The sequence below is a fragment of the Wyeomyia smithii genome, chromosome 2 (assembly GCF_029784165.1).
Source record: "Wyeomyia smithii strain HCP4-BCI-WySm-NY-G18 chromosome 2, ASM2978416v1, whole genome shotgun sequence".
NCBI classification, from domain to species: domain Eukaryota; kingdom Metazoa; phylum Arthropoda; class Insecta; order Diptera; family Culicidae; genus Wyeomyia; species Wyeomyia smithii.
The window spans coordinates 136,483,073-136,509,415 of record NC_073695.1 but is presented as its reverse complement, the minus strand read 5'-3'; the positions used below and the strand labels follow the sequence as shown (position 1 = coordinate 136,509,415).

Below are 26,343 nucleotides of genomic sequence, written 5' to 3'. Positions count from 1 at the left end.
TAATGTGTAACATGTAACGTGTAACAGGTAACGTGTAACGTGTAACAGGCCTCCATTTTCAATTCTGTGATGACCGCTTCGGTCTCTGGCGAGCAGCCCAAAATGATCAAATATCATCCAATTTTGATATTTTCAGAAACAAGATGATGTCCTGAGTAGCACTGAGAACATTGATGGATAAATTTATAAAATAATTGTATTAATAAAACATATGAATAACTTTTACAAATTCGGAACCTGATTCAACTTATGTTAAGTTACTTAACTATTTCACATTTCTTATCGAATCTTGACAATATATTCTTGCTTAGTAGATGCTACACATTTCATTTTACATTTGAAGTTTATTTTATCAGACAAACGAGTCGATTGAATTCGGCAGCTTAATAGATAAAGATAAATTATGACGATAAGATGTAAACGCGAGACACATTACTCTTCACTTGAATATTTCGTTTCATAGTCGGTTTTTATTTCATACAGTGAAGTCAAATTTAATATCAAGTAAACAAAGTAGTTCTTGGAAAACTATCAAGTAGAACAGATATGAAGTTTTGGATAATAAATTTTTGACTTTAGATTCAAGGAAGTAATAAAAATGTTTGGACTGCTGCGTCAATTGTGTGCTATTTCAGGTGGTAAATATTGCGATATCAACGAGATTCCCCACATTATTTCAGATATAAATGTTCACATTTTGTTAATTATCAGGATTGTTACTAACATTTTGTGGCGGTATACACATCGGATGGAGTATATTCCATTTATACATCGCTGGCAATAAATGGGCAGTTGGTATAACTGTAGACGAATATAGATTTGCTATTTTATCATTTTTCACTGGCGTTGGTTTTATTTTATTATTACTCACATTTTGTAAAGATTTAGTTTCAACACGTGTTTGGTTGGTAAGTGAATTAATTTTTGGAAATATGATTATTTCAACCATACTCTTGCAGATAGTGTCCAGTTTTTTTTTCCTAATAAATGGAATTTTCTTTACTGCAATGCCCACCTATTATGCAGCTACCGTGGCAACAAGAATTATAGCAGGTATGTTAAATCGCCATTATAATATCTTATAAATTTTATATAAGGGTCATTCCATACGAAGTGACCACGAAAAAGCACAAACTTGGACACGACCATCACAGATTTTGCTCAAAGTTGGGAGAATTATTCATCTACTGTCTCTTTGGAAAAATCCCAAATTCGGTGTCTATTGGAATAACCCCCGCTCTGTGAGACCCCCCTGTTTATTGCAATGTCACGCATTTTTTGTTCAAAATCGATTTCCCGGGAAACAGGAAAAAAATCGCATTTCCCGGGAAATCCCGGGAACCGGGAACAGACAAATTCTTTAGCAAAATGAGATTTTTAATGAAGTTGATCAGCAAAAGGTAACAAAAAATTGTTTAAATTTCATTCTCAATTCGCATGAAAAACAAATGAATTACAAAACATATTCAAGGTAACATCAAAAATTCGTGATCGATTTTTGTAGCATATTTTTGCAGAAAAGGAAAATTAAAGGGCTTCATGTAGTCAAACAATCGCAAAAATTTTATTTCCTTCTGTAAAACTTTGCTCAAGTCTGCCAAATCACCGCTGATGTTCGATTTCTAGAATACTTTCAAATCATCGATTACAGCTTTTGCTACACCTAATTGAAAACTGGTGTCCAATTCTTTCAGTTTGTTGAAGAGAAAATTAAGTGTTAGGCAGGCATTGGACGCGGAAAATATTTGCTAAATTCGGTACGGACTTTTTTAGCAAAATGTTTTTTACACTACAGTAAATATTTACTGTTTACTTGAGCGTTGGCAAACCTATTCGCTATTTTAAGTTTAGTAAAGCGGGCAATGTATGCAGTTTGCGAGGATGCGAAAATGAACGGGAATAGAAGGTGTGACTTTTAGGCTTAGAAAAAATTTTCCCTCGTCGGGACGGGACTCTAACCCGCAATCTCCGTTGTCTCCGGCAAGGTGTTTTAGTCAATTAAACTACTGGGAAAGGTATAACTAGTTCTAAACCAAAGTCGAATCACCCTCTACTATTGTGTTCCCGTATCTAAGCACGCCAACGATGAACTGCACACACTGCCCCGGTGGGAGTTTAATTTTGTAACTGAGAGAGTGATCTCTTCACGCACACAGTGTATAACGACTTATTATATCTACAGCGACGCAAGCGATGAGACATTTCAGTTGGTGGCTAGACTCCAAACGCGTATCACGGAAGAGCTCCGTTGGCTAAATATACTTTACGAACTAATTTCATTTTTGTCATATGACTTACATTTTAAGTTTAGTAAAGCGGGCAATGTATGCAGTTTGCGAGGATGCGAAAATGAACGGGAATAGAAGGTGTGACTTTTAGGCTTAGAAAAAAAATTTTTCCTCGTCCAGACGGGACTCGCACCCGCAATCTCCGTTGTCTCCGGCAAGGTGTTTTAGCCAATTAAACTACTGGGGAAGGTATAACTAGTTATAAACCAAAGTCGAATCACCCTCTACTATTGTGTTCCCGTATCTCAGCACGCCAACGATGAACTGCGCATACTGCCCCGGTGGGAGTTTATTTTTGTAACTGAGAGAGTGATCTCTTTACATATATCTTACTAATGGTAGCAGTGGTCATAGGCTCCTACAAGGGATAGTGAATCATACAAAATTTTTCGCGGTACTCGGGAATCCCGGGAATCAATATTTTTGTTCCCGGGATCCGGGAAAAGCTATTTCCCGGGAAATCATTCTTGGGATTGCAAACCCTAGTGCCGAAGAAGTTTATACTATTTTTCAACGTAATAGTCGAGATTTAAACGGGTGTCCATTTTACCGCCCCGGTTCATTTTACCCACAATTCCCCTATCATAATGTGAAATCACAACAACAACATTTATTTGACACGGCACAATACAAAAAATGTTTAACGGCTGTGACCAAACTCTTTGACGGTCACAATAAAACCCTTTGGTCACTGAGACAGCTTGATCTTTACTCGTATTTATATTGTAATTTTTTTAGTGTTAGCAAACCGCAGTGCCAGGTCCACAATTTGTGTTTGACGATGCCTGTTGTTTGTTTACACGTACAAATAATTGTCAGTAAATGTCTAAGCAAAAATTACGCATATACATACTCCATTGTTATGTTTGAGTTTTTTTTTTAATCAATTAGCATTTATTTGACACGGCACAATACATATTTATGTTTTACGGAGCCAATTATTTCTAGTGTCTTACTTTATAAAGTATCTTATAAACTAAGTGAAATTTTTTTATCCTCGCAGCCGACTACGAGCTAAAATTAAATCTAATTAAATCATGTTAACATCTTGTTTCTGATCAGTGGTTCTATGTTTTTGTCCGTTGGTGTTCAAGTAGCCATATGGTGTGTGTCACTGAGCCACGATGTCACGGAAGGCCTCGGGTTCACGGTCCTGACGAATTCGTGTGGGGGTCAGATGATAATTCCAATATGGAGGTCCAACGTGTTCTTGTCTTTTTGTTGAATGTAGACGGAAGTGAGTGGGACTAGACTGGGGCATGGATAGATTTCAGGAAAACGTATATGAGGGACATGTAGGGTAAGTCACGGCTCGCCAAGACATCGCGAACAGGAACAGCTGGTAGTCTACCTCCAGCCCGAAGAGAATCTATCGATTTAGACCTGGCGTCACGGTGTACAGGACATGACCAAACAATATGCTCTATGTCGTGAAACCCTTCACCACAGGTACAGGTACCGCTTTCGCTGAGCCCAATACGACGGAGATGCGCGTCAAATTTATAGTGATTAGACATAAGCCGAGACATCATGCAAATGAAATCTCGACCTACATTCAACCCCTTGAACCACAGGTTCGTCGATACCTTGGGTATAATGGAATGTAACCACCTTCCCAGTTCCCCTTTGGTCCAAGAATTTTGCCAACTGATGATCGTATTTTGACGTACAAATGCGAAAAATTCATTAAAAGCAATTGGTCTTTCATAAATTTCACCGTTTGTTGCGCCCACCTTAGTCCGCTTTCTCATTGCCCGGTATCGAGCAGTGAGAAGGGACCCACACTAAGGAATTCTGAAGCGAATTTTTAGATAAAGCACTTAGATGTTCCCGTATTTTCCCCAGGAAATACGGAGAGTGTTTAACATCCTTCATCGATCGGAGAGCCTCAATAGAACTGATAGATGAAGATAGATGAAGATGAAGTAATGGCCCGTGGGCATTTTTTCGATAACCCCTAGAGTGTATTGAATTGCAGCTAATTCTGCGACGTAAACAGAAGCAGGATTATCGAGTTTATGGGAGACGGTTAAATTGTTATTGAAGATACCGAAGCCAGTGGACTCATCGAGAAGTGATCCATCAGTGAAGAACATATTATTGCAGTTGATGTTTTGATATTTATTGGAAAAAATTTTGGGGATCTGCTGCACGCGTAAATGATCCGGGATTCCACGAGTTTCTTCTATCATGGAAGTGTCGAAAAACACAGTGGGATCAGAAGTATTAGATAAGCTGACACGATTTGGAATATACGAGGAAGGATTAATATTCTGGAACATGTGATTGAAATACAATGTCATGAAACGGGTTTGGGAATTTAATTCGATTAGCCTTTCAAAATTGTCGATCACAGGACGGTTCAAGACCTCACATTTGATAAGAATACGAGAAGATAGACTCCAAAAGCGGTCTTTTAACGGAAGAACCCCAGCCAGAACTTCTAAACTCATCGTATGGGTCGACTGCATGCAACCTAAGGCGAAACTCGAACAACGAAATTGTATTCGTTCCAGTTTGATCAAATGTGTGTTTGCTGCGGAGCGGAAGCAGAAACACCCGTACTCAATTACAGACAATATCGTTGTTTGGTAAAGCCTTATGAGGTCTCCTGGGTGGGCTCCCCACCACGATCCGGTTATTGTACGAAGAAAATTCACTCTTTGTTGGCAGTTTTTCATCAGATACCTAATGTGACAACCCCAGGTGCCTTTAGAGTCGAACCAGACACCAAGATATTTGTGTACCAAAACCTGAGAAATCGTTTTACCCATTAATTGTGTTTGAAGCTTAGCAGGTTCATGCTTCCTAGAAAAAACTACTATCTCAGTCTTCTCCGGAGAGAATTCGATACCTAGCTGTAGAGCCCAAGCAGACAAATTGTCCAAGGTATCTTGCAATGGTCCTTGCAGATCGGCAGCTTTGGCTCCTGCAACAGAGACGACGCTGTCGTCTGCTAGTTGTCTTATCGTGCATGAATTTGCCAGACATTCGTCGATGTCATTTACATAAAAATTGTAAAGAAGGGGGCTTAAGGATGAGCCCTGGGGAAGACCCATGTAGCTGATGCAAAAAGTTGCCAAATCGCCATGCGTAAAATGCATGTACTTTTCGGACAACAAATTGTGCAAAAATATGTTAAATATGGAGAAAATCCTTGTCTGTGAAGTTTACCCGAAAGAATGTCAATAGAAACGGAATCAAAAGCCCCCTTAATGTCCAAAAACGCAGACGCCATTTGTTCTATGCGAGCTGAATATCTGTTGAAAGCTACGCAAGACAATCATTCGTCTCTTTGGCACGGCGAAAGCCAAACTGAGTATTTGACAGTAGACCATTTGATTCGACCCAGTGGTCTAAACCAGCGGTTCTCAACCTGGGGTACGCGTACCCCTAGGGGTACGCGAAAGCCTTCAGGGGGTACGCGACAGAAAAATCGGTAATGGCGGACAAAGCAATTTTTTTATAATGCTCAATTTGTTGCTCAAACTTGCTCTTGAATCATGACTGTAGCAATCAAACAAACCATAGTTCAATTTGAAACCTGAACTAAACTACCACAAAATAATTTACCACTACTCCTTTCCACTCTGCGAGAACAGGCCAACCCAGGGGGAACAATTGATTTGGAAAATATCGTCAAGGGGTACGCGGACAAAAAAAGGTTGAGAACCGCTGGTCTAAATGATGGAGAACATTTTTTTCATCAATTTCCGGATACAGGATAGCATTGCAATCGGCCTTTGAGAGTTGTGATCAGAAGCTGGTTTCCCTGGTTTTTGGATGGCGATCACCTTCACTTGCCTCAAATCCTGCGGTACAATGTTTTGCTCCAGAAACTTATTCAACAAGTTCAATAACCGCCTCTTGGCAGTGCCGGGTAGATTCTTCAACAAGTTGAATTTGATTCTATCTAACCCAGGCGCGTTATTGTTACAGGACAGAAGAGCAGCTGAAAATTCTGCCATCGTAAAAGGTGATTCTATCGCGTCGTGGCCCGGAGACGCATCGCGAACAAAGTTTTGCGCAGGAACAGAGTCCGGACATACTTTCCTGGCAAAATCAAATATCCACCGACTTGAAGACTCCTCGCTTTCGTTGACCGTTAAACGATTTCGCATTCTTCGGGCTGTGTTTCAAAGAGTGCTAATCGATGTCTCATTCGATGTTTCGTTTACGAACCGTCGCCAATACCCGCGTTTCTTCGCTCGGACCAAGCTTTTAAACTTGGTTTCGAGCTCCGAATACCGTATATATTCCTTAGCATCACCTGTATCCCGAAAAGCTAAATACGCGTCGGATCTCTTCGTGTAGACATCATTTGTCCCACCACGGAGTGGGAGGCCATTCTTTGATCGTTACGCCGGGATATTTTTTCGTTTGGGCTTGCAACGCGGCGTCGAGAATCAAACCCGCGAGGAGGTTGTATTCTTCAAGTGGTTGATGATTTTGATGTTGAATTGACTAAACAGCTTCTGAAACCATCTTCTCGTATAACTTTCAATCGATATTCCGTGTGAGGTCATACGGAATATCAACTGGCCGCATGCGAGTTGACCCGTTAGTAGTCGAAATACGAATAGGCAAATGCTCACTACCGTGGGGACCGAGGATTACCTTCCATGCGCAATCCAACCGTAGCGACGTCGAACATAAGGAGAGATCCAAAGCGCTTGGGCGCGCTGGAGGCGTCGGGACACGTGTCATTTCACCGTTGTTTAAAATTGTCATATCGAAGTCATCGCAAAAGTTAAGAGATCAAAAAGGAGCGGTTATCATTGTAAGGGGAGAGTTGAAGTCTCCCAAAATTAAACGCGGCGAGGGGAGAAGTTCTATTAAATCAAAGAGCAGCCGTTGCCCAACCTGTGCTCTGGGAGGAATATATATTGAGGCAATGCAAAGCTCTATACCTTGTTTTGTCATTTGATATGCGACAACTTCAATGCCTGGAATCGAGGGGAGGTTAATACAATAGAAAGAATAGCCCTTCTTAATCCCTAGAAGTACCCCTCTATATGGAGTGTCTCGATCAAGGCGAATAATATTAAAATCATGGAAGTTGAGATCAGTATTCGAAGTAAGCCAAGTTTCACAAAGGGAAAATGCATCGCATTTGTTTTTATTTATCAAAACTTCAAACGAATAAATTTTTGGTAAAATACTTCTGCAATTCCACTGTAAGACAAAGATAGAATCCTTCATATACGCAGTTGAATTAGGCATCGAAGGATACAATCGCTGCCAGGAGGGGCCATTTTGCAGTCAACTGCTTCAAAAATTATCTAACTGTTGGGAGAAATGCAGTAAGAAAATTTTTAATTGGATCGGGTACATTGAAAGTTTTAAAGATCCAGTCCACAATATCAGAAAAATTCACCGATCCAGCATTTGATTCATCAACTGGATGTGCAAGAGGAACAACTGGGGTTTTAGATGTTCCTGAGAGTACTGGGAACTCCTTCTGGGACTTTATAGACTGTTCCGAAAATTATAAATACATCTTCTTTCTTGAGTAAAACAAAAAATACAGGATTTTCCGGGTCATTTTGTTCTGAAATATAGATAATAAGTGTTTTCTTTCCAGTTTCAATTCAAGTTTGGATCATTTTTCGTAGGATACGCGAGTTCTCTAACTTTTCTCTTAACACCACTCATAAGCTTTTGCACAGTGTGTTCTCCGACCATTTTTACCACTTTAAGCCAAACTATTTAAATTTTTCAACATTGTCCGCTGGTTTGACATATTTCCTCAGCTTTGCCTTGGTCAAAGCCCAAAAAGTTTCAATAGGGCGAATTTCAGGGTAGTTTGGAGGATTCATCTCCCTTGGGACACATGTGACATTATTTGTTTTATACCACCCTAGTGCATCCTTAGAGTAATGGCAGGAAGCAAGATCGGGCCAAAATATTGTAGGATTGTTATGCTGCTTAACCATGGGTAACAACCTTTTCTGCAAACACTCTTTCACGTAAATTTTACCATTCATTGTGTCATTCGTAATGAATGGACGAGATATTTTCCCACATTCACAAATGGCCTGCCAAACCATTACCTTCTTGCCGAATTTTCCGGTGTAAATGGCTTTCACTGGTCCAGGGACATCCTTTCCCTTCGGTGATGTATAAAATTGCGGTCCTGGCAGAGTCTTATAGTCCAGTTTTATGTAGGTTTCGTCATCCATGATAACACACCCCATTTTTTGGTCAGAAGTTTGTCATAAAGCTTCCGAGCTCTCGGTTTCACAGATTCAGCTTGTTTTGGATTTCGTTTTGGCTGCTTCTGCTTCCGACGGGTCTGCAGACCCATTCTTCCCTTGGCACGCATTACGTTACTCGTCGAGGTTCCAAGCTTTCTCGTCACATCTCGTACTGATACTGAAGGATGCCGCTTGTAGTATTCCTTAACCTTTTTGTCCATTGTGGGATCAACAGGCCCGGGTTTTCTAGCACGTCTTGGGGCATCAGTAAACGTGCACTCTTCACAATTCTTCCGCAATGCGGTTTGAACTGCTCTGACACTTATACCTTCTTCTCTGGCTAATTTTCTTATAGAAAGACCACTCACAATTCGCACAATTCGCTTTATTTGCTCGGGAGAAAGGCCACGCATTTTCAAAATTTCGCACTAAATGTTAGAAAAAATGACAGCATCTGTTTCTTTCGGATGTAAATAACAGGACGCAGCCAACGTTTGGTTGAATACTGCACGTTATTTGAAATGACGGTTGATCGTCGAACGGTCTATAAACTTCCAAGCCCAGGAGGAGTTTGCTTCGGTTTTTCCGCAGCACTTTTAGTTTTGGTTGTACTTTCCTTTCCACTTTGGGAAATCCTAGGACCTTTTCTGGGAAGTTTAGGTGAGAAAAGATTTTTTCTCTTTTTAGACTCCCCAGGATTGGCATAAGGTGTTCCTGTAGGTGGATCGTCAGAGGCGGTTTCATCTGAAGACAAGAGATCGAAAGGGTTCGCTGTTATGGTAGAAATGGTCGTGGTCTCTTTGAGCATATCAGCGTAAGAGCGCTTTGAACGCTCTTTAAGAGACCGTTTTAATTTGTCCTTGCGTTGTATGTACACCGCGCACTTTGAGAGCTCATGCTGATTCTCCCCACAGTGGATGCATTTTTCAGCATTTTCATTGCAAGAATCCTCAGCATGGTTTTCCCCACATTTCTCGCACCGTGCCTTATTACAGCAGTAGGTGGCTGTGTGACCTAACTGCTTACAATGAGTGCAGTTCATTACACGGGGCACATACAGCCGCACAGGCAGACGAACTCGTTGAATTGAAACGAACTCGTTGAATTGAATTAGGCATCGAAGGATACAATCGCTGCCAGGAGGGGCCATTTTGCAGTCAACTGCTTCAAAAATGATCTAACTGTTGGGAGGAATGCAGTAAGAAAATTTTTAATTGGATCGGGTACATTGAAAGCTTTAAAGATCCAGTCCACAATATCAGAAAAATTCACCAATCCAGCATTTGATTCATCAACTGGATGTGCAAGAGGAACAACTGGGGTTTTAGATGTTCCTGGGAGTACTGGGAACTCCTTCTGGGACTTTATAGACTGTTACGAAAATTATAAATACATCTTCTTTCTTGAGTTAAACAAAAAATACAGGATTTTTCGGGTCATTTTGTTCTGAAATATAGATAATAAGTGTTTTCTTTCTAGTTTCAATTCAAGTTTGGATTATTTTTCGTAGGATACGCGAGTTCTCTAACTTTTCTCTTAACACCACTCATAAGCTTTTGCACAGTGTGTTCTCCGACCATTTTTACCACTTTAAGCCAATCTATTTAAATTTTTCAACATGGTCCGCTGGTTTGACATATTTCCTCAGCTTTGCCTTGGTCAAAGCCCAAAAAGTTTCAATAGGGCGAATTTCAGGGTAGTTTGGAGGATTCATCTCCCTTGGGACACATGTGACATTATTTGTTTTATACCACCCTAGTGCATCCTTAGAGTAATGGCAGGAAGCAAGATCGGGCCAAAATATTGTAGGTTTGTTATGCTGCTTAACCATGGGTAACAACCTTTTCTGCAAACACTCTTTCACGTAAATTTTACCATTCATTGTGTCATTCGTAATGAATGGACGAGATATTTTCCCACATTCACAAATGGCCTGCCAAACCATTACCTTCTTGCCGAATTTTTCGGTGTAAATGGCTTTCACTGGTCCAGGGACATCCTTTCCCTTCGGTGATGTATAAAATTGCGGTCCTGGCAGAGTCTTATAGTCCAGTTTTATGTAGGTTTCGTCATCCATGACAACACACCCCATTTTTTGGTCAGAAGTTTGTCATAAAGCTTCCGAGCTCTCGGTTTCACAGATTCAGCTTGTTTTGGATTTCGTTTTGGCTGCTTCTGCTTCCGACGGGTCTGCAGACCCATTCTTCCCTTGGCACGCATTACGTTACTCGTCGAGGTTCCAAGCTTTCTCGTCACATCTCGTACTGATACTGAAGGATGCCGCTTGTAGTATTCCTTAACCTTTTGTCCATTGTGGGATCAACAGGCCCGGGTTTTCTACCACGTCTTGGGGCATCAGTAAACGTGCACTCTTCACAATACTTCCGCTATGCGGTTTGAACTGCTCTGACACTTATACCTTCTTCTCTGGCTAATTTTCTTATAGAAAGACCACTCACGGTGCCCCATTTGTGCACAATTCGCTTTATTTGCTCGGGAGAAAGGCCACGCATTTTCAAAATTTCGCACTAAATGTTAGAAAAAATGACAGCATCTGTTTCTTTCGGATGTAATAACAGGAGGCAGCCAACGTTTGGTTGAATACTGCACGTTATTTGAAATGACGGTTGATCGTCGAACGGTCTATAAACTTCCAAGCCCAGGAGGAGTTTGCTTCGGTTTTTCCGCAGCACTTTTAGCTTTGGTTGTACTTTCCTTTCCACTTTGGGAAATCCTAGGACCTTTTCTGGGAAGTTTAGGTGAGAAAAGATTTTTTCTCTTTTTAGACTCCCCAGGATTGGCATAAGGTGCTCCTGTAGGTGGATCGTCAGAGGCGGTTTCATCTGAAGACAAGAGATCAAAAGGGTTCGCTGTTATGGTAGAAATGGTCGTGGTCTCTTTGAGCATATCAGCGTAAGAGCGCTTTGAACGCTCTTTAAGAGACCGTTTTAATTTGTCCTTGCGTTGTATGTACACCGCGCACTTGGAGAGCTCATGCTGATTCTCCCCACAGTGGATGCATTTTTCAGCATTTTCATTGCAAGAATCCTCAGCATGGATTTCCCCACATTTCTAGCACCGTGCCTAATTGCAGCAGTAGGCGGCTGTGTGACCTAACTGCTTACAATGAGTGCAGTTCATTACACGGGGCACATACAGCCGCACAGGCAGACGAACTCGTTGAACTGAAACGTGGGTAGGAAGCGCGGCTCCTGCGAATGTGACATGATACGAGTCTGACCGGGTATACGTTTTTTTACCTCCTAGGAGTGATACTGACCGCAGTTGTTTTACATCAAGTACTTTTACCTCAGGTAGGCTGCTGTTCTTGAAACAGCCCACAGCATCCTTCAAGAGGCACTCGACGGACAGACTTGAATCGGTCACAACACCGTCGATCTCCACTTCTCGCGCGGGAACGTACACGCGATACTCACTCGTAAAGAGCTCCGAACTAGCTATATCATTGGCCTGTTTTAAGTCATTCACCACGACACGGGGCTTGTTTGGCCTGACTTTCGAAATTTCAGTCACTGCATTGAAATGTGACGTCAGGTCCTTCGAAAGTTGAGTTATATTCAGTGATTTCGACTTTGGTCCTGCTTTGGGGCGGAAATACACGGAGACGGAGGATCGGAGGATGGGATATCCACATCCATTGCGCTTAAGGTAACGCACTGGCTCACTGAACAAGAAACACGTACCTCTTCATCTTTGTTTTGAAGTTTTTGTTGTCTTCAACAGCAAAATCACCGAATCCTACGGTGCTGGAGCGAGCAGCTTTGCAGCGACACAGCTATACAATAGGATGACCTTCAAAGCGGAATATCGAATTATCTGCAGCAGCACAGCACCAGGCAAGCAATGCCTTTTCTTTGTTGTTTTGTTCACACGCGGTGTAAAGCGAGAAGATCACAAAACGCGTCCGTTATTGCCGAACGTTCGGGACAGAATGATGTTTGAGTTTTGTTTAATTTTTGTTTAATAGCCTCGTTTGGTGCCATTTTGCTTAGTTTTTGTATATAAATTATTTCTATTGTTTGTTTATATGAATTATTTATTTAAACTATTTTGTTGTATTTTGCATGTATATAAAATTTAAATTGAAGAGAAAACAAGTCGTAGATTAGGTCAAATCAATAAATTGTTCTAAAAAATAAAACAAAAATCAAATAAATCAAATAATTATAAATAAAACCCTGGCACCAAACTAAACGGTTAGTTCATAAAAGCTTCGAGTCGTCGGGTACAAACGTGGTGGTGCGCTACGCGGCAGGGAGGGTCTACGATGAAAAGCGGACAGGTTGAAAATAAATAAGTCAGATAGCAAATATGCGGGAGAACTTTTGATTATAACCCGGAGGAGTGTAGTCGCGCGTTGAAGATCCAGTTTCGAAGTTTTGGCGGAATAACGCCCTAAGTGAAACCTGATGAGAAATCATACTATGGAAGTTCCGTGCCAGTTCGAGTAGAAATGTCATACACCGTTTGATCGTTTGCATTTGGCAGTAGCAATCAATCAGCCTCGTTTATATTTCTTCATTTTCGGTTGTGTGATTTTGTGTGATAAGTGCATTCGGGTTTTATTATTTAAATTGTGGGTGAAAAATTTAAAATTCCGTTTATAATTTAGTAGTGAATGATAAAATTTTTTTGAGATGGCTGTAGCGCGTCTCACGTTTGATCAAGCTAGTGAGCTATTGTTTGGATGGTACTATGGAATAAGAGTGGAATATTTGACTGATGAGGAATTAAATCACGAATTGGTTTCTCATGCAGTTAATCTCTCAACAGGTCTCGACAGATCGCACAAACGCAAATGGTTGAGAAATCAGCTAAAAGCGGAAAAAGAGGGGAATGGTTATATATCTCTGCGAACTTTTGGGGGAGATCCAAATCAAGAGCTGCAACAATGCATGCTTAAGTTTTCCGAGTTGAAAAATGAGTTCGGGTTGGATGTGAGTGAAGATGCACGGAAAGTCATTCATACGAGAATGTTGTGCCTCAGTATTCGCATGATAACGGCTTTGACTGACTCACGGGGCTCGCCCAATTTGCACGGTCAAGTGCGAAACGCTCTTGTCGAGTTTGCTGAGGGTATTGAGGCTTTGTTTAGGTCTGTTTCACCGACTGATGAGGAAACCCCTGCTCCCCCTGACAAAAACTCAACTGTAACACGACCTGTTCCACCGATAGAACTCCCTGGGGACAAAAATACTTCTGACGGTATTGTAAACGGCGGATTAGTTACTCGAGTAACTACATTGAGTCAGAAAGACTTGGACTGGATGCACTCTTTACAAGCTGGAATTTTTGAATTAGAGACTGAGCTGTTAAAAGTGAAATCCAAAGAAGATGCCGGCACGCAAACCGTTAGAGACGATATTCCAACTGGTCAAGCTTTCCAGGATTTTCCCAACTATAAAAACTTTAGTCCTTTTCAGAATCCTAATCCTTTCATTACATCCTAATTCATCACTGCGAAGCCATTGACTTTACGATGTCCCGGTATAAACTGAAACAGTATTTCAAGTCCTTGAGGCTGAGGACACAAAATTAATTTGTTTTATGTTAGTGTATAGTTTAGAAATTAATGTAACTAGTCTACATATATGATTGACGAAATAAATAAATAAATAAATAAATAATTTTAAAACAACAACCAACAGTCCACTCAGGGCAACGTTTCAAATTTTGCCCAACCATCCTATCCAAACCTACCCATTCCGTACCAACCTGCTTTACCCAACCCAAATCGGCACACACTACCTGTCTCCAAGTTGAATATATCGAAATATGAGGGCGATGATCAGGGATGGAAATTGAATGAATTCCTGGAACTTGTTCAGGCTTTAGCTCAAGCTGAGCATGTTTCGGAAAATGAACTTTTTGAATCTGCGATTCATTTGTTCACTGGATCAGCCCTTAAGTGGTACATGACCCAGCGGGCAACCGATAGATTGCTTAATTGGCAACACCTGGTTTTCGAGTTTAAACGTACCTTCATGCATCCAGAGCTTGATGCTTGGATAAAGAAGCGAATTTATCAACGACATCAACAGAGAAAGGAATCGTTCCATGATTTCTATTTGGAAATATAAAAATTATTCCGTAGAATGAACGTACAAATTCCTGAGTATGAAAAATGACAAATTCTGTTGCAGAATATATGACAGGATTACTAACTGGCCCTGACGTTTATTCCGATACTAGATTTAGTCACGCTGGTGTCAGCAGGACAAAAACTAGACTCGATAAATTCATCAGCTTACAACAGAGTTTTCGGCAAAGAAAAAACTGTCCATACAGTCGATGAAACCAGTACGAAGTCAAAAGAGAAAGCCAAAACCCAATCGTCGTCTCAGCAAACTGTTGCCCCAGTCAGCACTGTTTCACACCCCAACAAAAGCCTCAATACCACCTCTGCTAACACACAAGATTACTCTCGGCATAACCAATCTTCTTCTAGAAATGTTCAGCCGACCGCCATCTCACAACCAGCGTTGCCAGGCATCCAGATTTATCCGGATTTTGCAGATTTTTGAACATGTATCCAGGTAGACAGATTTGATGCTCCAATTATCCATCAATTATTTTATTTTCTCTGTTTCGCAAAAAGGTCATCACTTCAAATTTGGCGCAAAATTTTACAATTTTGTCACGTCAAATGTTGGGTACCCCAGTGATGTTATCTGAAAAAATTACCTTTTGCCTCACGACTGCCAGATTTTTTCCATTTTATTCTTGCTTTTTCCAGATTTTTAAATAATTGACCTGGCAACACTGCTCACAACATAACCAGAAAACACCGACTAATTCGGCACAATCCGAGCCAGTAGCAGGACCTTCTGGATACCAGAACCGTCCGCAATTTAGTTTGGAATACGTGGTCAACTCACATGTACCACCATCCAATAATACATGCTACAATTGTGGCCGAGCCGGACATCATATGGGTATGTGTCGGCAGCCACGGGGTATTTTCGCTAGCTTTTGTGGTCTTCACGGTTTTTTAACTAACTATTGTCCGTATTGTTTAGAAAACGGTTCTCGTGCGACCCAAAATCGTGGTTCGCAGAACATCGATGCGTAGGAAATGTTTTTTTTTTTTTTTTTTTGAAGCGAAAAGTCCACCTGCGTACTGGACAGCCGCACATCATTAATTGTACGAACGTACCAAAGATTTGGCCGGAAAAATATCTCGGTGCTTGGCCTGCCGTTCACCTAAAGCCCGGTTAACTTACACTTTTCTACAGCAGAGCGGTACGAAAATAAAACATAACCACGACAAGCATCAGTGAATTTAATTTACTAGTTCAATGCTATAATGCTTTCTACCAAATGCGGCCTTCTCGTGCCATCGTAGTCCATCTAATTCGAACCAGTCGAAAGCTCTTGTTAAAACAAATTATTCCGGATCCTACAAAAGAGAAAAAAAAATTAGTTAAACCATCCTACTTACCAAGTTTTGCTGCTTCTGCTGATTCGTGCGATCCTGCTTGTTATTATGTTGAGATGATTTTGACAGTTCCAAACCGCATAAGCATAAGTCGATATCGACAGGGTTGTGTTGTGTCAGGCTACATCGGTAGTCTTCGCGCACGTACGCAGCCATATCGACATAACACACTTATTCGTGAATTATATAATTCTGCGTACTTCTTACTTATTTTTCTCTCGCAAGTCGAGAGAGTCTTTGGAAGCGCGTAAAGAGTGAGATAATTCACAATATGGATCGAAATTAGATGCCAAATTATCAATTTTGACAGTTTTCGGATGGAGTGTAGGGCAGGATGGCCAGGCTCACTCATTCAGTGCCCCTTATAATTCGTTGAAAAGAGTTCCTCTGAATACCATGACAAATCATTCAACGAAGAGTACTGGTACTGGAGTAGAAGTAGTCGTATCCGACTGTCCCTGATGGTGGACAGGCTCACTGTTTCAGTGTCATACAATCTTTGAGAAAGAGTTCCTCTGCTTTCCACGACAAATCATTTCACGGATTGAACTGATGCTGAAAGAGAAGTAGTCGCATCTGACGGTATGTGGACAGGCTCACTGCCTTAGTGTCACACAATTCATGAGAAAGAGCTCCTCTGGTTTCTATGAAAAATCATCTCATGAATTGAACTGATACCGAGGGAGCAGTAGTCGCATCGGACAGTGACGGATGGTGGACAGCAGTGCTGATAAAAGTCATTTTCCCCAGCAAAATTCTTCGAAAATTACAGCCAATCATTTTCAATTTTCACTTCCAATGATCGCAGCACTCTTTCAGATACATTAGATTTTCGTCCTAGTAACGTGCTGTTATACTGTAACCTGTGCGGTTACAATTTTAGCATCGAGTGGAAATTTACTTAATTATGTGTATCGCTGCAAGAGCGTGTACGCGTAAAAAGAACCCTAACTTTGGGTATTGCTACGAGAGAGTGTATAAGTAAAAATTACCCGCACTTTAACACCCCCGCAGCAGCGTGTACCCAACATGACAACTAGGGGTGGGCGAAACGGCTCTTTTGCAAGAGCGGCTCTGAACCGCTCAATCACCGTTCCGAACCGACTCACATGAACGGCTCATGGTTCACAATGATTCACGAGCGTTGACAGTTCGTGTTTTTTCGGTAAACTTCGGATTCGCGCGAACCCATCAGCTCTGGTGCGCTCAAAGAACCGTGGCTCTTTTTCGTGAGCCGTTCGGTCTTTCGCTCTTTTCTAAGAACCGGTTCACTTGAACGGCTCGTGAGCCGTTCGCCCATCCCTAATGACAACTACCACCACTTACGCTGAATATCGTTCACATAAGTTTGTTTATTTTCGTTTAAATTCGTTCGTTTTTCCGTTTGTGAACGATATTGTCGCGTTAGATAGGTTCGATAATTTTTATGTCATGTTTGTAGATAAATTGTTAGGGTTAGATAGGCCGGTATTTTCCTCTAGCTGCGAAAAAGTGGTGCTGAATCCAGTCTCGGCGGGTTTGTTGTGATCGGCAGCCATCGCGGGATGAGAAGTTTAGCCTCGACTACGGGAAGAGACACACGCGGCGTTCGTTTGTTGTGAAGTGCGCGTTCATAACTGTTGTTTTGTTACAGTTTGAGTCTCTAGTGAAAATAAAGTGAAGGTTGTTCCGTTGGCCCGTAGATCGAGTGCGTATGTACGACTGTGTTTGGTGTTGGCTCGCCGGTTAGGGCAAGCTAATTTTCTCGCTACCCCGGCTAATTGTAAAGGAGCAGAAAAAACATCAGCCCCGCCGACGACTGCTGCAGGAGCAGCTTGGAAGCAACACCAGATGACCACAACTGGAGATTCCCGCCACCAACAGCTAGAGGAAAACGGAAAATCGATAAGTTTTTATTTTATATATTTGTGTGTTCTAGCAAGAGTCTGATAGTGTATAGAGGTACACAAAATTGGATTTTTGCTAGAATTTTTGTTACGCAAGTGATGAGGTTTCTTCCGCAATATTTTTCGCGGTCTGTTTAAATATTTATATATTGTTGTTGTTTATTAAATATTTATATATACATTTATTTATTATTTTTGTTTTCTGAATCGGTGATTTTGCGTTGGTTTTGGTGGAACTGCCAGACGAGTTGTGGAAAGCTTGAGTCTTTCCCAGTCAAAGTGGTTGCCAACCTTTAAAATTAAATCCGATTCGAAACATTTTTCCAATTCCGCTCAGATTCCTAAAATAAAAGGGAATCGTTAGTGTGTAAATAAAAAAAAATACAAAGTTTCATACCATGTCAATATTTATGCTTTGTGCCTTTGAGTTCTTTTCCCAGAACATCGAGAGAATGGCGATGATTGTGGAAGAGCTCAACAGAGCTTATTGGTTGATGCGGGTCGACCATTTGCATTTCGACGAGCTAGATTTTGAGTTAAGTTCGCGGAATGTTGTCATCTCGGCTGATTCGGATCCATCTGGGGTTCAGCGGCAGCGTCGTTTACGAGGATTGTTGGCCGAAGAACGGTCTTCTCCGGTGGAACGCTTGCGCGTGTTTCATGGGGATGCTGCGGAAGAAATGGAGATCTGCCTTGAGAAGTTGAGTTCCATTAAGGAAGATCTCCGTTACAGATGCCCAAACAAGGAGGCCTACCGAACAAGGTTACTCCACCTGGGGTCTAGACTCCAGATAATCCACAAAAACACAGCAGGGGAGGTCAATCAAGAAATTTTGGGTCTGTTGGCGGAAGTTGCTGCTACATATCAAGAATATTTTGATATGTCAGCAGTGCTTCCTCCAATTAAAAATACTGGGGAAGGTGGAGCAGGTTTGGGTGATTTGCTGGACACGAACGTGCCACCAACACAAACGGCACCCATATCCACACAAAGTGTGGGATCTGGTCCGCTCGTAGGAGAAGATGTTGGGTCTGTCTTGAGCGAGTTAAGGGACGAAATTCGACTTTTACGTCAGCAATCCCAACGAGATAAAGCTCTAGCGGCTGAGAGGTCTGATAGCCTTTTAGAAGCTACTCAGACGCTAATGGGCGGGATTGCTTCACTGAACACTATTGCTTCAGTTTTGCGAAAGACGGTTCAAGAAGTTGTCTCACTTCGTGAATCCGTCAGTGAACTTCGGGCGCTGGTACATTCTAAACCAGCTGGCGTTCCCGATGAATTCTGCAGACCGATCTGGACGAAAGACGTGAGACGGACCAAATCGAAGAGCCAGAAGAACCGGAAGTACCTGATCCACCACTGGCACCCACAATTAACCAAACCGTGGTGGAAAAGTTACTTCTGGACTTTCTGAAAGATCGATGTCCGTCGCTTCCGATTGAGAACACGAAACCAGCTTTACCAGTTATTCAGTCGCTGGCCCCACAACACCATGTGAATGGTAGGTCAAGCCCGACAGGTGGGCGTTTTCCTTTGCCCAATCATACGGGTAATGAAATACCATCCTGCTCGGGCTATCATTACAATCGTCGACCACAGCGTGTTTCCGATTGGAAAATCGAGAAATACGCTGGGACAGATGATGGGCTAGGACTGAATGAATTTCTGGACTCCGTTGAAAATTATGCTCAGTGCGAGCAAATTTCAGAGGAGGAGCTGTTCAATTCTGCGATGCACCTAATCACTGACAATGCTCTTACTTGGTATCGGGCTATGAGATCGCAGAACAGGCTTTACAACTGGAACCATTTGGTCTGTGAGCTTAAGGCAAATTTCGTTCATCCGGAACTTGACGCCGCTCTCAAATCAAAGGTTTCCCAGCGCCTTCAGCTGCGAAACGAGTGTTTCCTGGATTATTTCCAGGAAATGGAAAAAATATTTCGTGCTATGACGGTTCCCATGACACCGAGCGAAAAACTCGACGTGCTCAAGCGGAACCTCAGGCCAGACTATAAGCAAATACTAATTTCGAAGCCAGTGAGTACGCTTGCAGAATTGATGACTTTAGGTAAATCGATTGACGCGTACAAAACACCGATTTACCGAAAAGTGTTCGGTTCTCAAAAAGAAGTCGCTGCTTATTCGGTAAATCCACCGGTTAACCCCTCGAAAAAGGACCAACCAAACAGAAAGGGAGGTGGTTCGAATAACAGCCACGTTAAAACCAAAACATTTTGGAGCAAAAATTCCCAAAAGGATAATTTTGCTTCCAAAACGCCGTCTGAAAGCACGAAGAAAAAGCCAGGTGTTCAGACGGAAAAGAATTTTGTCGAGAGAAATTCGAAACCGGAATCCAAACAAAAACCGGTGATTTGTTTCGACTATCTTGTGGAACAGCATCGACCTCCTAGTCTCGGAGTCTGTTACAACTGCGGTGGTACTAGACACGAGCATGAGGCGTGCAGAAATCCAAGACGATGGACCAAACGAGTCTTCTGTATTTTCTGTGGATTCAAGGGTTTCGATGTCGTACCAACTAAAGTCGCAGTTGTGTAAGGATGTGTGCCCCATATAAAGCCTAAAACTAGACCCCCAAATTTACAGCAGTTTTCGACCAGCTCATGATGAGGATTATCGTGATCCGTTGTTTGTTGAAACCATCATCCTCGATGATCCGTCCGATAATCGTCCTTTCGCTTTGGTCGCAGTATATGGCCATGCCTTCAAGGCTTTGCTCGACAGTGGTAGTAATGCCACCATTATCACCGAAAAGTTGTACCGAAAATTTTCCAAAAGTCCATTGAAAAGCCAGTTGAACTTCGTTCAGCAAATGGACAGACCTTACCGATCCTTGGACAAATATATCTTCCGTACACTTTCCAAAACAAGACTAAGGTTATTTGGACCCTTGTAGTGGAGCAATTAACAGTTTCCTCAATACTCGGTATGGACTTTGGGCGCGCCTTTGGAATAACACCCGAGTTGCAAACTTGTGCTCTGTTGAACTCAGGTTCGGAACGGGACGAAGAAGTAGAGATTGATGCTCCGAGTGAGTCTATACTTACTCCGGAACAGATAGCCTGTATCGAACAGGTTACGACCTGTTTTCAGGCTGTAGTGCCCGGGAAATTGAATACGACCTCGCTAACAGAGCACAGGATCGTAATTAAGGAAGAATTCCAAAGTGCCGCGCCTGTTTGCCGATATCCTTATAAAATGAGCCCAAGGAAACTGTCTAAAGTCTGGGAAGAAGTCGACCGTTGGCGTTCTATGGGTATTATTGAAGAGTCAGATTCCGATTGGTCTTTGAATATTGTCGCTGTGACCAAACCAGACGACTCTATTCGGCTTTGTCTAGATGCCCGGCCTCTTAATGAGCGTACAGTACGTGATGCATACCCTCTGCTCCATCCCGGGCGCATTTTAGGAAGCCTGCCTAAAGCCAAGTACCTGTCTACAATAGACTTAAAGGAGGCTTTTCTGCAGGGTCCGTTGGCTAAGGGCAGTCGTAAGTTTACGGCTTTCAGTGTGCCCGGCAGGCGTTTGTTCCAATTTACTCGTCTACCCTTCGGTCTCGTTAACAGCCCTGCCACTTTGGCACGTTTGATGGACCAGGTGTTAGGACGAGGAAAACTGGAACCGTACGTCTTCGTTTACCTCGATGATATCATCGTGGTAAGCGAAACGTTCGAGCATCACCTACAATTACTCAAAGAGGTGGCCAAATGTCTAGCCAAAGCCAATCTGACGATAAACCTGGCTAAATCCCGTTTTGGGGTTCCAGAGTTAAAATTTCTTGGCTATTTGTTGAATCAGGAAGGTCTAAAGGTCAATCCTGACCAAATTCAGCCGATACTCGATTACGAGCGGCCGGTGACGGTTACTAAACTGCGATTCCTTGGAATGTGCGGTTACTACCGGCGTTTCATTGATCGGTTTAGTGAGGTAACCGCACCTTTGACCGACCTCTTGAAAACAAAGGTCAAGAATATTGGCTGGAACTCCGAAGCGGAACTCGCGTTCCTAAAGGTAAAGGAACTTTTAGTCACTCCTCCAGTGCTAGTCCCGCCAGATTTTTCAAAGGAATTCATTTTGCAGACAGATGCCAGCGACACTGCTGTCACGGCTGTTTTGGTGCAAGAACATCCAGAGGGGGAAAAAGTGGTAGCTTATTTTTCACATAAGCTAACCACTCCCCAACAGAATTACCACGCTACCGAAAAGGAAGGTCTGACGGTGATTATGGCGGTTGAACACTTTCGAGGTTACTTGGAAGGTTATCATTTTCGACTTGTCACTGATTTATCAGCCATTACCTGGATACTGAAGACCAAATGGAAAACCAGTTCGAGCCTGAGTCGGTGGAGTTTGGAACTACAACTCTACGACATGTCCATTGAGCACCGGAAAGGTAAGGACAATGTCGTTCCGGATGCCTTATCCCGTGCTGTAGCAGCCATTTCGGCATTGTCCACTTTAGACTGGTATTATTCCATGAAGTCTAAAGTTTCAGATAATCCTGATGATTACCCTGACTTTAAAGTTGAAGATGGTAAACTTTTAAAATACGTGGCCTCGAAAAGTGTACCATTTGACTCTCGGTTTAGTTGGAAATTGGTCCCAACCCCCGAGTGTCGAGAAGAAATCACTCAGCGTACTCACGATGAATTGCTTCATGTGGGTTATGATAAAACGATTCACGAAGTTCAAAAACGCTATTTTTGGCCTCGTATGAGACCAGAAGTTCGCGAATATATTCGCCAATGTGGGACCTGCAAAGAGATAAAAGCACCATTTACCTCAGTCCAACCATAAATGGGTCAGTCGCGCACAACCGGTGCACCGTGGCAGATGATTTCGGTGGACTACATAGGCCCACTTCCTCGAAGCAAACGGGGCGATCAACACTTGCTAGTCGTCCTCGACGTCTTCAGCAAGTACGTAATGTTGACCCCCGTTCGCAAAATTTGCAGTGCCTCACTTTGTGCGACACTTCGCGAACAATGGTTCAACCGCCAGAAGTCCGGAAATCCTGCTGAGCGATAATGGTTCGACGTTCATCTCCAAAGAATTCAGCCGGTTCCTGAAAGAAACAAATCTTACACATTGGCTGAATTCGAGATATCATTCGCAGGCTAACCCGGTAGAACGAACGAATCGCTCTATAAATACGGCAATACGCGCGTATGCCCGCACGGACCAGCGCAACTGGGATGCCCGCATTTCTGATGTGGAACGCATCCTAAACACCACGGTTCATTCTTCTACCGGGTTTAGTCCTCATTTCGTCGTCCATGGTTACGAAATGGCATCAGGGAATGACTACTCCAGGATTTCCGGGGAGGGTGCTCTGAAATCAAGACAGGACCAATTAGAGACAATTCGGGGTATTGTGGTTAAAAATCTTAGTAAGGCCTCAGAGGGTGCTCGACAGCAATACAACGGGCGACATCGCAAATTTGCGAACCCATTCGCAGTCGGTCAAATCGTTTACCGACGAAACATGAAGTTGTCGAGCGCTCTCGAGCCTTATGACGCTAAAATTGGACCACAATACTTACCGGCGAAAGTTCTCGCCAAAAAGGGGTCTTTGTCCTACGAGCTGGTTGATCCTACCGGTAAAAATCTTGGTGTCTGGCCAGCTAATCTTCTCAAACCAGCATAAACTGCTACAATTTTGTACCGGCGGCTTGCCTTTAAACGGATTGTTCATTTGGGAACATTTCAAAGACGACCACCGGATTACATTTGCACTGTCGGTGCATTTATGCGTTGCTCTACCTTCTTCTAGTGAATAGCAAAAGGGGAGACTTACACTGCTGTTAGAAGGTTCTTCATTACCTTCGTTAAAATTTTGCGTGCTTTGCACTGGTGGCGGAGTAATAAACCATTCCGCTGAAGTTTGGCTTGCTGTTCCAAAAGCAGTCGTGATGGTGTATATTTTATTTTTTGCCGGAATAGAATTCCGCGCCTTTTTGAAAAACACCCACGCACTGACACTTGGAAACAGAAGGCAAACAACCTAAAACACATCACTTCGCCTTGTTCGGTGCCATTGATTTAGTTTTCACCCCTCTTCAGCGAGGACTTTTTACAAATTTTTGCCTGTTTTGGGCGTTTATTCTTTGCACAAAACACGTTTCTCCTCTTCTATGGGGATAAACATGCACGCGCAACGTATTTTCGCCGCGAGAAACCGTCGCGAAAACCTGAAAAATCGCGAAAACCGGAATGTGAACGTCGAGTTTTTATTCCGGTTTGTTTACATAAAATATTCATTGGTCATTTCGCATAGGAATGACGTTATCGCCGGTTGACGTCTCCAAACGATGCCGTGCTGCCAGAAACGATAAGATGGATTCGGATTAGAAATTGATCGTTTGTGGTAAGGCAATGTAATGTATGTACGGTGCGGCCGAATGTGGATATGTATGAATGTGCGTCTTCGGAACCGAATGTTGTGTATTCGGAGTCTTGCATAATACTGGGGTTTCAGATTTTAACCACCAGGGTGATAAAACTGAATTCCTTAGGGAATATTTTTATTATTTACCGCATTATGCGAGAGACATTCTTTGGTCCCTCTCAAACGTCTCAGTATGGGAGATGCTTTTGAGATGAACAGAGACAGAAAGACATGGTCCGGAATGTCGACGATGACGTGGGATGGGTGCCAGACGGAGTGCGTGAATGTGTGATTGGATATGCATGAGTGAACGAATAAAAGTTGGTGTGGTTGAATGATAAGCAATGTTCTAAAGTTAATTCAAAATGTGAGTCGAATTGCAAATGGCGATTGGAATAAAAGAATATGTTTGAAAGAGGAAATAGAATGAGTGGTTCGGAAATTAACTCTAGCTCAGGAATCGAGTGTTGGCACCGTAAGGACACGAAAGTTGGACAGTCGATAAAAAACCGACAACCGTTCCCCTGCAAGTCAGAACCGTACAAAATTAGTACTGGGACTTGCAGTATTTTGGGAAGATGAGTTGTCTTGAAGAATGGATTAGAATTGGATTTCAAGTTCAGGCCTTGATTGGGTCAGATGATAGCTGACTGCTTCTCGCTTTGCGAATGCTTTCAATATTAGCACTTCACACCAAGACCAAACAATTTCAACGATTCGGAACTCCGGTCGATTAGTTTTTGGAATTGTTTGCTTGTAAATTACGGAAGGAATGATAGGGAGAGCAGATTTTGTACATATTTATTTATTTATTTGTTTATTTGTTTATTTATTAATTTATTTATTTATTTGTTCATTAACTTATTCATTCCCGTTTATTATTGTTATCGGTGTTAGGTGTTAGGATAGAAAAAAATTGTTATCATTTTTTTTTCCACTCGGTGTGGGCGAGATTATAACCTGTGCGGTTACAATTTTAGCATCGAGTGGAAAATTTACTTAATTATGTGTAACGCTGCAAGAGCGTGTACGCGTAAAAAGAACTCTAATTTTGGGTATTGCTGCGAGAGAGTGTATAAGTGAAAATTACCCGCACTTGAACAGCCCCACAGCAGCGTGTACCCAACATGACAACTGTCACCACTTGCGCTGAATATCGTTCACATAAGTTTGTTTATTTTCGTTTAAATTCGTTCGTTTTTCCGTTTGTGAACGATATTGTCGCGTTAGATAGGTTCGATAATTTTTATGTCATGTTTGTAGATAAATTGTTAGGGTTAGATAGGCCGGTATTTTCCTCTAGCTGCGAAAAAGTGGTGCTGAATCCAGTCTCGGCGGGTTTATTGTGATCGGCAGCCATCGCGGGATGATCAGTTAAGCCTCGATCTCGGTACGGGACACACGTCGCGTTTTGTTTTGATTCATTTTTGTGCGCGGTTTTAACTGTATTTTTTTGCAGTTGGTGTCCCGTTTTGTATTGTTTGCAGTGAAGGTTGTTCCACTGCCAAGTCCAGTGAAGGTTGTTCCACTGGCCCGGGATTCGTGTGCTACGACTTGTGTTGGCTCGCCGGTGGTAAGCAGTGTTCGCTACCCCGGCTAAGTGACAAGGAGCGAAGGAAACCACCCCGCCGAAGTTTGCTGTAGGAGCAGCTTGGACACAAACCACCCCAGGAGTGCTCCCATCACCGACAGCTAGAGGAAGACAGGAATAAATCGCAATAAGTTTTTATTTTATTTATTTGTTGTTTTCTTTCTTTCTGTGTCCTAGCAAAAGTCCGAAATCCGATAGAGGTACACGCCGCCCTGTAACATAGTGTCTGCCGGGCAAAACAAAGCAACCCGAAAAGTAGCCAACTGCCTTCTGCAGTTGGTGATATTAGTGTGTAGAGCAACCCCCACTAATAATACTCAGATGAAATAGATCGCGCGCATCGTTCACGGTTACGGAATAAAATTTGACGACAAATCCAACCAAATGATCTTCACTTCAAAGCGAAAAAGAAAAACAAACAGTCCACTCAACCAAAATGAACCTCACCGAAACACTTTTTCTCTGACACTGACCGATGCCTTGACAATCTTCGTTAACTGATAACTGATTTTGTT

General features: G+C 42.3%; 1 protein-coding gene across 2 annotated transcripts in view; it reads left to right on the top strand.

The window, feature by feature from the left end:
- Window positions 1-421: 421 nt before the first annotated feature.
- The window catches only part of LOC129722138 (solute carrier family 2, facilitated glucose transporter member 2), a 166,145-nt gene continuing 140,223 nt past the window's right edge, over window positions 422-26,343 (top strand). Inside the window, exons 1-3 of one of the 2 annotated variants that reach the window (XM_055675391.1) lie at window positions 422-635; window positions 712-908; window positions 960-1,053. In XM_055675391.1, the coding sequence (XP_055531366.1) occupies window positions 599-635; window positions 712-908; window positions 960-1,053 (328 nt within the window). In that variant the 5' untranslated portion in view covers window positions 422-598. Of the gene's footprint in view, window positions 639-711; window positions 909-959; window positions 1,054-26,343 lie in introns of both variants that reach the window. The other variant, XM_055675390.1, reaches the window with a different exon arrangement.